A 16,390-nucleotide genomic window follows, 5' to 3' on the forward strand; every position below is an offset into this window, starting at 1 on the left:
TATATTTTTTTTAAACGCTACAAAGACTTTAAACAGCTGTTGATAAAAATTTTGGTAGAATCATGAGGTTTTTCTCTCATCTACATATTTAAAAGGAGAAAGTGAAATAAGAATGGGTCAAATATTGACCAATGAACTCGATAAACATCAACTCATGTAGCCACGTGGCACAAAATCAGAGTACAAAACAAAACCCTTCCGAGGGAGGGAAAGTAAAGCAAAGCAAGAACGAAGAGACGACTGCAAAGAACACCACACGAACCGACCAGGGCCGAGGAAGCTACAGCTATTCTAAAGACTTGGTGACGAGGGAGAGCGGTTGCGGCTGGGGCGCAGCCAGGGCGCCATGGGGGTGCAGGGCAGAGGTGGAGGCCTGCGCCAGGGCGGGCGCGGGCAGCAGGGCGGGCTGCAGGGCGGCGGGCGGCAGGTCCAGGGCCCCGTTGGGACAGAGCGCGGGGGCCTTGCCGTGGGCGGCCTCGGCCAGCAGGAGGGCGGGCGGCGGGGGCATCATGGAGAGGTGGGCCAGGGGGTCGGGCTTCAGGGACAGCGAGAGAGGCTGGGTCTGCTCAGTCTGCGCCTTGGCGTCCTGGGGAGGGGAGCCTAGCAGGTGTGGGGAGGGAGGAGGCGAGTCTAGTAAGCTTCCATCTGAAGAGGGTGGACTGAGGCAGCTGCCTTCACCTTGTATGTAGCGAACGCACTTTTTTTTTCGCCTAGAAACAGGGGGAGAGAGTTCTCGATGAGTACAGGGCAGAGAGGCCAGGGGAGACAGTTACCCCACGCTCAGAGCCCTGGGTGCCCCTGGCGGGTGGCGCGCCCAGGGCCAGGGGGCCAAGTAGGAGAGGCCGGGTGCCACCTCACTTTAACTCCGGCGACCAGGGCACTTAAGAGAACTCCCTAACCTACCTGCTGCCCCTGCCCCACTCAGCGCCAAGGGCCCAGCCCCCTGCCTCTAGCCGCGGGGAGATGGTGGCACCCGATGGCCAGAAAGAGGCTGTGTCCAAATGGAAGCGACAACCTGATTCTCTCTGTTGGGGCTTCTCGACATTCCCTCCTCCCCCATCATAAGCCGCCCTCGCCACCGCCAGTCCCACCACTCCCACCCCAATGGAGAGAGCATGTATGTGCATGGGGGGTGTGTGTGCATAGAGGTGTGTGTGTGCATGGGTGTGTGTGTGCATGGGGGGTGTGTGTGCATGGGGGTGTGTTTGTGTGTTTAAAAGAGAAAGGCAGAGCCCCTTCCCCAGGCGCCTCAAATCAACATGAAACTCAAAAATGCTGGTTGTTGAGCCCACAGAGCTGAAGGCAGTGCTAGCAAAGAGGCTGGAGGTCTCAACCCACCACCACCACCACCACCACCACCACCAACACCACCACCACCACCACCACCTCCACCCTCCACCAGGCTGCCCACACCCAGAGAACTTTCAGGCTTGTCTGTTAAGAACCACACCAAATCAAGAGAGGTCAGAGTCAGGTGAAAGGAGGGGAGAAACAAAAATAAAACAAAAGAAACAAACAAAAACAAAACAAAACAAAACAAAAAAAGAAACCAAAACAAAAACAACAAAGTAAAAAAATAAAAAAACAAAAAACCACCAAAAACAGGTAGAAGAGGATAAACAAAGATGAGGGAAGGGGAAGAATAAGAAAAACAGAAAATGACCCAAAGGAACGAGAATAACTGGTTGTATGGCCTGCAGGTTGTGGATTAAATTATGATTCAAACTTGAATTTTTTTTTCCAAGACTTGGGGTCTTCCCCTCCCCCATCCCAAAAGGCTGGCAGGAGAGACCGGGAGGGTGGGAGGGAGGGAGGGGCCTCCCGCCCTTGTCAGTTTGCCGAGGGCAGTGGATGGGGGTGCAGCGTGTCACAAGAAGTGACGACAAAGAAGAAGTTGGGGGATCGCGGCGTGGACCTTCGGGGGGGGGGGGGGGGGGCTGGACTGTGGTGATCGGTGTGTAACCCAGAAAGACTGATTTTGACCCTGCACCAAAACCAGAATCTTGCCCTCTCCATACCCGTTTATGTAAGAAATAGGAATGCGAATTCCAGAGCCTCTCTTGTTTAGCATCAAAGGCCGGGGATGTCACTTCAAGAAATTGAGCGTGTGACCCTCAAAGCTTCTCCTACTTACTAGTAGTCTCAGTCTGGTTGGACAGTATTTGGTAGGGAAGGTGATCCTGGGGATCACGCCACTCGTGCGTAAAAATCATGCAGAAACAGGGGACGTGCTCATCTAAGGATCGCTAGGATATCATCAGAGCAGCGGCCGGTTCTCCATCTGAAGACCAGGGCGCAAGCGCCGGCTGACTTTCCACCCCTGGAAAGCAACCAAGATGCTGCCTGGTTGAAGGCAACCCCCGTCAGATGTCCCTGTCCTTTGAAAGGAAGGGGTGTGCTAGTTCCTCCTTGGGTCTGAGCCCCAGAGCTGTCTGATCATGGCCCTCAGTGCGTAAGGTGTGGACTCAGCAAGATGGCGGAGGAAAGGGAGGCAGGGAGGTGGGGAGGGAACATGCTAGGTCTTCCCTTCCTCCCAGAGGCTGAGACCCCTTGGGCTGCTGACCTCAGGAACCTCAGGGCTATCCACCACCCCTCTGGGTGGGAAGGAACTCAGGGGAGCAAGGGCAGTCTCCCCCCAACCTCTGTTAGAGAAGGTTACTTTTTCTCCTCTGGGATAGATGGTGGGTTCTGCTCCCGTCCCAGAAACCCAAGATAAGTAATTAAGCCTCTCAGAGTTTTAAACCACCTTAGCCTGCAGATCAAAACATGCTCCAAAAACTAAGATGTCCATGCATTTTAAAAATGGGAGAAAGTAGAGGGTAGGCATGAGATGGGGCATAAGCAAAACCGAGAAAGCAACAGGGGAAAATGAGAGAGAGCAGAGGAAAGGCAGGGAGGGAGAAAGGGGAACAGGGGTATGACGTCAAGCAGCATTCCATGCTATATTAGGGCAGAGTGAGAAGACGGGACAGCAACTTGGTGGGCTCAAAACAGAATCTTGTTAAAATGTCCTCAAATGTCAAATAAAATTAGAAACCCTGAGCAGCAAGCGAGGAGGCCTGATCGGCTAGGTGCAGGTCTGGTGTTCTCTCCCCTCCCCCCGCCCCCCGCTCGGGACCACATCATGGGGCGCAAGTGGGGCAGGGTGACACGGGACATGCTGGCTGGGGATGACAGCGCCGCGCTCCTTTCGGACCAGTGGCTGAGCCACAGGCAGCCAGAGCACCTGCGCGTTTTTCCGACAGGCCAGGAAATGCCTCGTTTTGCGACTGCTTTTCTTTTTCTTTTAAATCTATTTTGTCCTATTGATTTAGCATCAAGCCAGATCCTGGCAAAGTTAAGAGGAAAAGCTGAAGGAAAATGGGACAAAACCCCCGCTCCTGTTCTTCCCCACCCAGCTACCCTCCGTCTCCACCAGCGGCTGGCCGCTTAAAAATTCACTTTTAGCTTCTTATGGATTTATTCTGAGACAAAGGGTTCTTCCTGACCCTCTTTTGGAATCACACCCTTAAAAAGAGCAGAAGTGCATCTGCTTAAAGGTTTATGGGTAGAAGGAAAATGTACTAAGTCCCAGTGGTGACTGATGGGGAACCTAGAAGCACTCAGGAAAATGGCAAGAGGGGCCCCCCCAAAGCTGCACATTTGAAAACCACGCCGCTGAAATATGAAGCAGTTACAAAGGGCTGGGGTTTTGTTTGATTATTTGGGGATTTTGGGGAGGGGGTGCTGTCATGAGAAGTCTGGTCTGAGGAAGACCTGGGCTTTCAGTGAGTGAGGGCCCTGGCTGAGAAGGGATGTCTGTTTGGGTCCATGACCGTCAGGGAAAAAAGGCCAAGTCTAACTTGTAGCAACTGCTTCCTGAAACAAGAGGGATTCATGAACCACCACTTGCCCCTCACAAATCAAATAAAGCAACCAGGCCATGCACCGTTCCACAGGGTGCGCCAGCCACATGTTCCCGCAGACGGTGACAAAACCTCCCTTGGGTGTGGCCCCGGGATGGGCTGGTCCTCTCCTAAGGCAGGGGTCTCGGATGGGACTCGGCACAGCTGACGTTCTGACACAAGGGCACAGCTGAGAAAGGGCAAACAGCCCGTCTTCCTGGCGAGCTCTAATAAAAAAACCTAACACTCTCCCGCAGCTTCCTTGTGAGACTCCCCTGCTGCTCATCGGCCACCTGGGACCGTGTAGACGGCGCGCCTGTCTCCTCCGTAAACACGGCCATCTCACCCTCTCTCCTGCTGGGTGTTCCCCCAAGGCCCTGAATCCCTACTGGGGGGGGGGGCAGTGGGCCACGGGTAGAGTTCCCTCTCCATAAAGGCTCTGGAGCCTCTCTCCCCTCAAGGTCTGGTCAATACGAGGCACTGCTTCGATCTCTCGTAAGGCGTCAGGGAGAGGGGAGAGACACAGGAGACTCGTGGGCATGCACGTGATGGGATGGACATCTGAGCTAACGTCTAAACACGGAACACATGGCGGAGGCATGGCGGAGAGGGACACGTGACAAGGGAGGCACTACAAACAGGGAGGCGTGTCGGGGTGTTGCGATACCTACCATCATAATATTCCAAATTCAAAGACTGCTTGTATCAGAACAAAGAAACAACAAATTTAACCAAAGGTGGTCATTAAAGTAAAGGAAGCGAGACAGGAACGAGTGGGTAGCCCTCCACCAAGAAGGAAGTACCTACACCTTCCCTGAAATTACAGGCTGGACGGGAACCTGCGGGTGGGACATGGGCATTTAATATGGGCTCCTCTGATGATTAGGGAACCAGCGCTCTTTCTTGCTCTCTAAGTGGATAAACTGTTTTCCTCCGGCAGGCCCGCAGCATTGCGGTCTGTGGCTGCAGGACTCGCTGCATGCGGCCCTTCAGCTGGTGCCTGCCGTTCAATGCCACGCTTCTTTTCAGCACTGTAAAACAATGTCAGCTACCCAAGCTCCTCTGTACAGAGACATGAGGTTTTTAAACATAAAACGAAACGAAACGAAACGAAACAAAACCAAAAAAAGCCTGCCCCGGAGCACTGCTCCAAAGTGTCTGGGCTCCAAGTGCAAGGGGATGCTACTACTGGCAAGTTCGAGCTCATCCAAACCTTTGGAGTCGGTGGGTCTCTACGCTCAGTGTGCGCGCCCCGGGCGGGCCCGTTCCTGGGTGCTGGCTTTCAAAGCCACAGGCTAAGTGCCCGTCCCGGTCTGGGTCTGTTACAGTTGTGGTCTCAGTCCTACCACCAGGGACGTGCTATTTGTAAGAGCAGGGGCTGGGGATGGGAAAGACAGAAAGAGAAAGTGGGGGGCAGGGTGGGGGGTGGACACGGCATTAAATTAGCAAAGAAATTTTGAAGATTGAGGATCATTAGTCATTGATGCCAGCAAGGAAGGAGATGGGAACGAGGTCGAAATACATCGACACTCTAAGGTACCAGAAGGACAGAACGCTTTGATTTTCCCAAAGGCCTCCAAGTGGTAATATACCTGCACGGTTTGCACCATAAAGTCTGTCGGTCAAGCCCGAACAGTGCCCGACACTTCTTTGGAGTATTTGCATCTGTTAGCATAAGGTAAACACAAAAAAATACAAGGCAATGGTGGGTGGTGCTTAGTCGGTTGTGAAATCTCAGCTACCGCTGACTTGTCTTCTCTAGCACCTGGGTTCTACTTGTCTTCCCTCACCAAGGACGTGAAAGAAAATGACTTCTATGAGTCAAAAGAAAAATAAAATAAAACGATAAACACAAAAAAATAAAATAAAATAAAAACAACAACCAGAAACCATAAAACAACAAGGAAAAATAAATAAAAAGAGAGAGAAGGGAGGAGGGGAGAAGGTGACGTCACTTGCTTCTACCTAGGCCAGGATGACGATGGATGTCACTGAGCCCCATCCTGGGCGGTCATGAGGAAGGGGGCTGGCAGGGCACGTTCCCTGGGAGGGGGCGCGCTGGGGTTTGCTGTCGCTGACCCGAGGAGGCACAAATGATGCTGTTTTACAGTGGCATTTTGGCTAGCAGCAGCAGGGAGAACAAGCACACCCTCACAGAGCCCATCACACTTGGCAGTGTCCCACGCCCTTGAGTCTCCTCTAAGATCCACACACAGAGCTACAAAGCAACAGGCCAGAGAAGGGGGAAGGACCGAATAGACCAGCTGCAAACCAGCACAGCGAATCTGGGAATCTATACACACCTGCAAGGGCCGCACCAGTTATTCTGTTGATCAAGGCCAAAGCGCGCTCGGCATTTCTTAGGAGCGCTCAGGTCTGAATGAGTTCAAGAAAGAAGCGAGCAGAGGAGGAGGACATGGGAGAGAGAGAGAGAGAGAGAAGAGAAGAGAGAGGAGAGAGGGAGGGGGAAGAGAAAGATACAAATAAGAAAAAAATAAAAATAAAAAAGGGAATAAATCAATGACCTGGTTACTAATTACAAAATATTGACTTTCGATTTTTAACTTTCTTTAATTAAAAAAAAAAGAAGGTAAAGATCACATTCTTAATCAACTGGTGAAATTAGCTGATGCAAATAAAGCTGCAGTATCCCTTCTTTAAGGACTGTCTCTCAGATTCAGTTTGAGCTGATAAAAGGAAGTTAGATACTGAAGAATGAACTTTTAGAAATCGTGTTTTTCCTCTTTTGGTTCTGCATTCCTTTTTTTCTTTTTTTCTCAATTGGTTTTTCTTAAAAGAAGAAAATAAAGCGAAGGAGGGAATTAAGTTTGTAACATGCTTTTTTCTTCTCAGAGTATAACAGTTTAAAAAAGAAAAAAAAACTACAAATAAAACAGAACAAAATGAAACAAAACAGAAAGAAATAAAGAAAGAAAAGGGTGGTGGGACTGGGATATTGCAGCTTTTGGAATGTTCATCTGGTCTTTTTTTATCTATTTTCATTAATATCAAGAGAGGAACAGATAAAGATAAACAGGCTGTGTGAATGAGCTGTTAAGAGTTAGTGAGACGCTCACAGCAGCATTTAAGCAGGTACAGTCAGTAAAATGCCAGTAAAATGCGGGTGGATTTGCAAATTATGAGCAGAAAAAGCAAAAGGAAGAAAAAAAACTAAAATAAAAAAAAGCAAAGGAAAAAATAATCATACTGCGGGATGCATGCTTGCGTGAGAAAACTTAGTGGGAGCAATGAAAAAAATGCCATTAGATTAAGGAGGTTTATTACTGAATTCCTTCCATTTTGGTGGTCTTTTTTTTTTGTTTTGTAACCAGTCTCTTTTAAAGAAATACTGCATATTCAATTTGCACAGTTAGTTCAACTCTAAGTCACTGTCATGACTGCTTAAACAACTGTTATGGGAAAAATAAATCAATAAACAAAGCAGAAGTTAAATTAAATTAAAAAAAAAAAAAAAACAACAAAAGCAACTGAAAAAAAAAAAATCTACCAAGACATACGAAACCGTGTAGATGGTCATTTTAAAGAATGTTCAAATGTCATACGTGTTTAATGTTAATAGAACTATAATGGCAAGAAAAATTAAAAAACAGTTTATCAACTATTTTAATGACTCAAAATGACATTAGCACCTGTAATCGGAGGAAGTGAAAGGCAAGGATTTAGGAAACATTCGCTGTGTTCTGAAAAAAAAGAACAAATTATACAAAGCCTTCAAAATGTTGTTGTTGTTTGTAAAAGCCTGGCTTTCTCCAAGGGACCGCTGAGATTGCCTATGCAGTATTTCTAATTTCTTCTAAAGAATGACAAACCTCCTTAATTTAAATTGGGTGCAATTTACCACTGTAAAGGCATGCATCAGAACATTCAGGAACAGCCCAGTTAATATCAAACACTCACACACACCCCTCCTGCTCCCCTAGCCCCCTCCTCATCCCTACTCAGACACATACAAAATAAGCAGACTGTATAATCCGGCATAGGCATGCCTACCCTCTCCACTTACAGGCTCTGCAGTTATTTAAAAACACATTCCACTAGAATTACAATGTGCTTTTCATGCAACAATGAATGTTACTAGCTTTAAAAGGGCAGTCATGAAGCAATTAATTAAAATGCATAAACAAAAAGGCTGGCTAAGATGGGTTCCCCCACAATGTCCTGGCCTTGAATTTCTCCTGCCTCCCCCAGATAGAAGCCTAACATAAGAGAGTGGTCCTCAGAGCACCGCTCCTTCCTCCATCCTCATTATTCTAACTTACCATTGGTCTCTCCCGGCTGCTTGTCCCTTTTCCTCTTCTTCTTCTTCCCCTAGGTGAACAGATGAAACACAGGGAATTATTTTAAGACACAGATGGGAGCAGGACTTCTGGGCTCACCTGGGAAGCAGGAGGGAGGAGGAGCTGGCTGCTGTCTCCATCCACAGGCTCCTGGAGTCCTTTCAATCCCCCCAACCCCCACTCCGTCCAAACAACTGGAGAGACAGGATGGGGGTGGGGGGTGAGGGTGCAAGACAAGACCTCCTGTCCTTCGCACCTATGTGATCCTCTCACCCAGAGCATCTGACTCCATAAAAGGGAGGAGGGCGAGCTCTGTGCTAAAGGCATAAAAAATGAGGCAGTTCCAGGGAGGGGTAGAGGGGCCATAGGGCACCTTGGCTGCCTTCCCCTCAGTGAATCTCTCCCTGCAGCCTGGACCCTGTTTTCAAAAGAGGGAAAGAGGTTAAAAAGAGAGGGGCAGGCAACGGAACCAGAAATCATCTGACCTCTTTTTAAAACGAGGGAACATCCACCAAGGAAGGCACATTCTCTCTGTGCTCCACAGCAGTATGGCAGATGCTGCACAAGAGCTGACATTCATGGAGCACAAGCCACGTGCCAGGCGTGATTCTAAGTGTGCTGTGAATTTTCACTCCCATCCTCACACAATCTCACACAACATGATCACCACTCCAATTTCACAGGTATGAAACTGAGGCACAGAGAAAAGTGATCTGACTTCCCTGAGACCACAGAGAATGCAGAGCTTGGGGTGACGTGTCCCCTGAGCAGGAGGGTGATGAATGAACTAACTGCACCTGCACGTGCCTTTCACATTCTCCTGAAACTGACCCTCCGGGCTGGCTCAAGGGCCTGCTCATGCTGTGGCGACAGCCAGGACGTGGCTGGGGCAGAACCCGTGGAGGTGGTGGCCTCATTCCACACCCCCGACCCAGTAGAAAGCTTGGGGACCCACAGGCAGGGATGCCACAGATGTCCCAGTCAAGCACTGAGAGCCAACCAATTCACAGAAGACACCTCTTTTCTCTCAGATCTTGGGGTCCCTACCCATTGGGCAATTTATCTTGGCCTCCAGTTCCGTGTTTCTCTTTGAAGCATTTTGTTCCCTAACACACAATGATAAAGGAAGGATGAGCTCATGTGCCTCTCCTGAGCCTCAGCACCCCTTTCCTCACACCAGTGTCCCCACACAAGGAGCTGGGAGCCAACCGCCATCTTGCAACGGGCAGGAGGGTCTCATTGCAGTGCATTTAGGAGCCTGAAGCGAAAACAACAACTGGGCATAGAAACACTTCAACTTCAGACGACTTCGGCAGCCACGCACACAAGTACTGCTCGTCCTTCAACACGGGGCTCGCCGGCTTCCAACCTCCTGCACGCTATTGGGAGAGGCAGTTGAAAATCCTGCCACCTGTGGGCAGCTGCCAGTTCTGGACTTTCTGATCTTCAGATGTTCGTGCCTAAGGAATTACCATTTAGACTGAAGGCTTCCAGAGGACAGGCTGTGTTTTAACTGGAAGAGGACAGGAATAAACTTAATAAAAACTACTGAGTGAAGAGAGAGACACATGAAGGGAGGTGGTTGTTTCATTATCTCTTTAGAAGTGACCAATAAAGAAAAGGCCAAATACACAACAGTGAGGGGGGAACTCAGACGAGAGAATGGCTGATGATGATTTATCTTTTACTTAATCTAGAAGGGGGAGAGTGGAGAAGCAGCAAGTGGAGAAGGGACTAGGGGGAGAGAGAGAGAGAGAGAGAGAGAAAGAGTGTATGTCTTTTCAAACCCATGTGTAATGAGCCACAATGATAGGAATCGCAAAGTGTCCTTACAAGAGAGAAACATCCTCTACCCCTGCCCCATCCCCCAAATCCAGCTTCACATCCAAACATTCCTTCAAGTCTTATCAGGGTCCCCTATGATAACAAATCTCTTCCAAATGTGAAACCGAGATGATGTCATTTCAAGCGCCTCCTGGGCCCTCTGAAACCTAGGAATCGCTTCGTAATAGACCTCGGCCAACAATGCCTGACTGACCTCCCAGCAAGCAAACCGCAGCCCATCACAAAGCTTCACAAAGCCAGCCTGTACCCTTGTGGAGGTTTCCCCTGCACAAGTCAAGGGGGCCCAGGCCCACAGACCCCAGAGTCACCGACACATCCCAGAGTTGAGCAGTGCACACCCTGCACAGCTGGACATGCAGGTCCTATTATGACCCACAGTGTCTACAGGGGAGATGGTATCTACAGGGCAGCTGGATTCCTCTCGGTGGTACCACTCTAGGTTGCTCAAAGAAGTGGGTCTCTAGCAGGGAAAGCCGGAGATGAACTCTAAGCACTTCTGACCCGACACCAGGAGACCAGCTGTCCTGAAATGAGGTGGCTTCGCGCGCAGAGGCTGCAGAGCCCGCTGCTGCTGGAAAGCCCCACCTCGAGGTCAGGGGGGCGGGTGGGGGGGTGAGCAGCGAGCCTGTGGGAGAGCGTTCACTTTCTCATCCTTTTCCTTTCAGCTCCAGAAGAAAGGCTTCCCCACGGCACACATGCTGAGGACAAATGGAAAGGTCCCAAGCAGTTAAGACCCCGTGTGTGCCCATCTGTGAGTGACAGGGCCCTGAGCTGAGCAAACGTGCCCCTGACAGGCACTGGCGCTAATTCCTGTTTCAACTCCCAGGAGGAAGAGTGTAGCGCTGCCAGCTCAGGGCAGTGGGACCCAGAGGCAGAGGGTGAGGGCAGTGATGAAGCCATGGGAATGGAACCAGCAGCCTGTTCAACATTCTCCCCCAGCCACATGGCAAGAGGAAGCTCGCCTGCCTGTGTTGAAAGGTATAAGAATAAAAGGAGGGAAAATGTGCAACAGTTACGCAGAGCAAGAAGGAAACAACCTGAGCTCAGGACCCACGTACCCATATGACGTTTCTGATTCCCTGGCGGCTGCTAAGTTCAGAGAGAGTAACTGTGTCTGATTTAACTCCCAATCCCACGTACACACTAAGTGCACAGGCAGCAGTGACTGATTGGATCTCAACCCACATTCACGAAGAGCTTCTCCACCACGATGACATTCGTGGGAGAGTGAGGTCAGGATGCACTGATCACGGAGGAGACCCTCATGACCCCTGGCCACCGACAGGAGGTGGGAAGAGAGGCCTGTTAGTGGCACCGAGACAAGTTTTGCTTTTCCACCCAAGAGTGGGTGGTAAAATCACTGCATAAAACCGATCAGCACATGTGAAGTACTAGGCCAAGCAAGAGACATTTCTTCCATCTGGAACCTGAGCAGAATAATAAGGAATGGTTACAGAGAGAGAGGCGGGCTGCAGAAAAGAGCCATCAGGGCAGCCACAACCACTGTGACAATGAAAACAAAAGTCCTAGAGCCAGCAGAGTCCAGGAACACACACATCACAACACACAGCCCCCTGGGACCTCACTGGGTCTGAGTCATTCCACCCGGGCAGCCAAAGGAAGACTGCCACTCTCCGGGATATTCCCATCATGCACCTCTCAGGATGAACCTGGCTTTCAACTTCTCTTGCACCACAGCATTGAATGATTGTTTTGTTTCTCACTCCTAAGGGTAAAAGCCCGGCTGGAGGCACAGTGAGGCAGTAAACTCTGTGTCTACCCCTACAGACTGGTATTCCCTTGAAAGGCCGCCCACACATCCCTGCTGAGAAGGATGAGGAACACAGGCCAGGATATGTTGGCTGCCCTGGATGGAAACGTGGCATGAAGGTGTAGACAGATCCAATGACCCCAAAGGGCCCAAGCCAGGACACCAGTCTCCTCCCTGAAGATCTAGCACATGCTGATGGACTCGTACTGGAGGCCTAGAAAAGACCCTCTGCAGTTTGGGCAAGACGCTATAGGTCCCCAAAGTGGGGGGAACTGAATGGCTTTGAGGCCTGCTTCAAGCCGGCAGTTCAATTTCCTTCTATCCATAGGGACACCCAAGGAGCAAAGCTATCCACTTACATAGTTATCCCGGGCGGACCAGCCGGGGTACAGCTGCATGTGAAGCTGTCGCTCCTTCCGGGCCAGCTCGTAGTATTTTGCTTGTTCTTCTCTGGACAGCGCATGCCACTGGGGGGACATGGGGGAGAGGCATGCAAAAGTGTCACAAGCCACACCGTAGCTGGGTGTGGACACTGTCGCTTTTTAGGGTGAGTCCATTAGGAATGGTGTCATCTGCAGGGCTCTGCGGGGTGCTGGCACGAGCAGGAGTCACCCAAGACTGAAAGGTCATGTGTCCCTCTTGACCGAGGCTGTCCCGAAACTCCTCCAAAGAGGGAATCACTGGGCCTGACTCTACCAAGGCCCCCGAAGCAGCCAGAATGTGGTCGAAGGGAAAGGCCTCCCCATGCACTGGGGACCCTGGGCCAGCCCTCCCACTGTGTGCAGGCCCGTTCTCCCCTCTTCTGCAAGGAGGGGTCACCTACCCTTCTCCCAAGGATCTGGTTGATGGCCGCGCTTTCTTTCAACGTGCACTCGGCTACGACCTTCGCTCTCATTTCCTTCATATACAACATGAATGCGTTAAGAGGTTTCTTTATGTGGGGTTTCTTCTTCTCTTCTTCCTTTTTGGAGTCCTGATGTTTTCTGGGTATAGACAAAACCGACAGACATGACCCAATAAACCATCACAAGACCCAACTTCCTCCAGAGCCCTTGTCCCTGCTGCCTGAACTCCCAAACCCAGTATTTCTGCACACAAAGCCTGCTTCTACTTCTAGTCTTCTCCACCCTGATGCTGGAACAAAAGTGGCCTGGGAAGGGGTGTATAGAGGGGAGAAGAGAGGTTCTGTCATCACTTCCTCCAGTGTGCAAATGCACGACTTTCCCAAGCCACGGGGCAAGCACGCCTGGCCACTTCCATCTCAGTGGACATCTCTCATGGCCCCATAACAGAGTCCCAAATGTTCAAGCAGAGGCCCAGGGTCAAATCCCCTTGGTTGCAAATCCCCACCCAAGTACAGTTTCCCCTTTGACCCACGGGAAATACATCCCAAGACCCCAGAAGAGGTCTGGACCCGCAGGCGACACCCCACCCTACTCCTACTATGCATTTTCCTCTACATCCCTACCCGAGAGAAAGCTGAGTCTATAAATCAGGTACAGTAAGAGATTAACAACCGCTAATAAAACAGAACGACTGTAACAAGAGACCGGAAACAGCTCTGTGAGTGTGGTCTCTATCGCGCTCCGAGAACCTTCTCATTTGGGACCTTTTCAGACCATGGTTGATGGTGGGGAGCAGAAACCACCGAGAAGGGAGGACTGCTGTGCACACACAGAAAGAGCCTGGCATGTACTCCCAGCGCCCGCCCTGGCACCTCCACGGAACTCACTCCACCCTGTGCACTGTCTGCTTCTCTGCAAGGGTCCAGAGCCCCCGCTGGCAAGGGGGTTCCAGTCAAACACGGCAGGTCATCCCCAGGTTTGAGGGCCAAGGAGAGAGCCCCCAAAGAGTGACACTCACGAGCTGTGGAGGGAGCTCACATCACTCTGGGAGGATTCCTGCTTCACGGTCGGCGTGACGATGGCCGGGTGAGGGATGCCGGTCGTGTGGAGAGTGTGATGTGGTGGGACCATGTGAGGGGGAAACCTGGAAGACAGGAAGCTGTGTAAATCGTCAGAATTAAAATGAATGAATGGGGAGGGATGTGTACACACAATTAAAAAAAAAACAAAACAGTGCATCACACTCACATGAAAGCAACTCAAGGCATATGAAACCTGTCAGCATTAATTAGCAATAAATTAAACATAATCATTCTCATAATGTCATTAAAGGCAGTCTCCCCCTTCATGATTGCTACTGACATGACACATTATGATTTTTAACATCTTTAGCAAAAGACAAATTCAATGGATGTACCTGGGCAGAACACTAGTCTTGGACTACCTGCTGGAAATCACACGTTCCCTTGTTTTTGGAGGTATTATTAGTGACATCTAAGAAGACAATTTCCTAAGTCCTAATCAGCTCTAGACTGAAAGGTGAAATCTTTTGTTGCATATTGACAGCTAAATAAAATATTAATGCAGTTGAAGTATACACACATTTTTTACAATGCTGTGCAGGCCTCATTAGGCCTCATTCTGTTGATGGAGTGCATAAAATTTTTATTTTCCTTTTGCTGCTGTGCCCCATTGTTTTGACAGGAATGGGAGAGAGTAAGGCGGACCGATGGAGGCAATCCAAACATTTCCTATCTGGTTCACATCATAAGTCATGGACCTTTTAAATGAGTTTGTATCTTCCTTATAGAAAGAGGCCGGGTAGGAGCCTGTATTTTATACACACACAGACACACATGAAGCTTTGAATTCCAATTTACATGCTTTCCCCATTCTAAAGTTCTAGGATTCCTAAGTGACTTTTACTTAGTATGTTGTCTATTTGTTGAAAATCCTTCTAAACGAATGTCAGAATAGTAAACAAAGGCGGTGTTTTCTCTCCTAGAAAATTTTTAGAAAAATTCTTTAAAGCTCCCTGGAAATCTTGGACGAGCATTTCCCAACCACACAAATCAGCCAGATCATAAAGCACTAATTTCAAAATGCTCATTGTCTCATAGGCAAACTGACAATGGATCCCAAGAACAGTTTTCATTTTCTGGTATACTTGGAGTCATCGTGATTTGCACGGGATTAGGAGAGCCACCTCTCCTTAAGAAGACACACTACTTCAGAGGGAGGCAGGATGAGGCTGAAAGGGTAGAGCCCCCACAGAAGACAAGATGGCAGCCTCCTGGCTCCTTCCAACAAGTCATACAGATGAGCCAATGGGATGCTGCTCACCTGAGTGAAGGGAAAAGCAGGCCTGGCGGTTGCTGCCTTCGTATTCAATCCAAACCACAACAGCCCTACCACACCCCCTCCCAGGAATGCTGACCTGCTCTTCAGGAAGCCAGTTCTGGTGGGAACTGGGGTTGCTAATGAGGGCTTATCAAGAGGACACTGCTTTTCTTCACAAGGCCAATCAGAGGGTTGAGTAATTTCCATTTATTCCACAAAATAACAGAGCAAATATTAATTTGAGAAGTGGATGGACGGTCAAGTATAATAGAATATGTACAGCTCAACAGAGAAAAGCACTAAGAAATGCAGAATCACAGCAGACACTTGACTTGGAAACTCCATCCCAATGTGACCCCAGCTGCCACAGCCTTTACAAATCAAAGTTTGGTGACAAGGACATAATTTTTTTAAGTAAGAATCATTAACACACTTTCAGGTTGCCCTCCCCCCCCCCCAAAAAAAAAGGAAGAAAAGCAAAATTCTATGAGAAAGCGTATGCGTACACACACACCCAGTCCCCCTGAAGACAGGAAAATCAAGCCCTTGGGTAGCACCTGGGCTCCTAGTCACACCAGACTCCCTCCCACTGCTCCAAGGCCTTGGTGGAAACATGAGTTAAGAACATGTGTTCTTGGAAGCCCCTGGGTGAAGTGGTGGGTGGAGTGGCAGCTTTTACTGTGAATTTTAAAGGCTCGACATTCTTCAAATACATATGTTCCCTTCCTGTTGAATGAGAATATGTGTACAATCATACGAGAGAGGGGGAGAGACAGAGAGGAAGGGAGAGGAAAAGAGGGAAAGAGATTTAAAAATAGTGTGTGCACATGCTCACATGCACACACCAAGCAGTACAGGGAGGTACCCCAATTTGTGTACAATTAGGGGTGGGGAAAATTTATGGGTGCAGGCATGAAGAATATTTGCACGTGCAGATACCTACAAACGTGCTCATATACCCGAAGTGAGAGTGTGTGCATGTGTGTGTGTGTGTGGGGGGGGGGGCCTGGGGGCAGTGTGCATACCTTCACTTAAGAAATTCCTTGTCGCAGACAACTATTTCATGCAATGCAATAAACACCCTAAAAATTCTAAGCAGCTCATTATATACCCCCGTCTGCTTTTATGGCTCCAAGCCAGAATATAATGATGAACCTTAACTTGTTAAGGACAACTAATTTTTGTTTCTGGCTGTCTCAGGGGCTTCTCTCTTACTCACTCTCACTTTACTTCACTGTTGACACGTTTCTGTTAACTGGATGTCATCTGCCGGCCTTGATTTTATGCACAAGCAGTAGGATGCATTTTCCTCTGCAACAATCCTGCTTTGAGTTGCATTAGGTTTGTCATTATTCTCTCATTTTCCCCCTTGCACTTGTAACATTTCATCTCTTCCTGCCTTATTTT

General features: G+C 49.3%; 1 protein-coding gene across 30 annotated transcripts in view; it reads right to left on the reverse strand.

Annotated features, from left to right (window-relative positions):
* Positions 1 to 286: 286 nt before the first annotated feature.
* TCF7L2 (transcription factor 7 like 2) overlaps positions 287 to 16,390 on the reverse strand; it is a gene marked incomplete at its 3' end in the record, with an annotated part of 191,869 nt that continues 175,765 nt past the window's right edge. For 4 of the 30 annotated variants that reach the window (XM_084245741.1, XM_084245740.1, XM_084245725.1 and 1 more), the window contains 7 exons: positions 13,662 to 13,787; positions 12,622 to 12,781; positions 12,158 to 12,265; positions 8,165 to 8,213; positions 7,535 to 7,585; positions 6,188 to 6,260; positions 287 to 710 (listed from right to left, as the gene is read on the reverse strand). In XM_084245741.1, coding sequence (XP_084101867.1) covers positions 287 to 710; positions 6,188 to 6,260; positions 7,535 to 7,585; positions 8,165 to 8,213; positions 12,158 to 12,265; positions 12,622 to 12,781; positions 13,662 to 13,787 — 991 coding nt within the window. Of the gene's footprint in view, positions 711 to 5,373; positions 5,550 to 6,062; positions 6,261 to 7,534; positions 7,586 to 8,164; positions 8,214 to 12,157; positions 12,266 to 12,621; positions 12,782 to 13,661; positions 13,803 to 16,390 lie in introns of those variants that run through there. The other 26 variants (XM_084245728.1, XM_084245726.1, XM_084245720.1 and 23 more) reach the window with 15 other exon arrangements.

This window comes from Talpa europaea (assembly GCF_964194135.1).
Source record: "Talpa europaea genome assembly, chromosome: 10".
Lineage (NCBI taxonomy): Eukaryota > Metazoa > Chordata > Mammalia > Eulipotyphla > Talpidae > Talpa > Talpa europaea.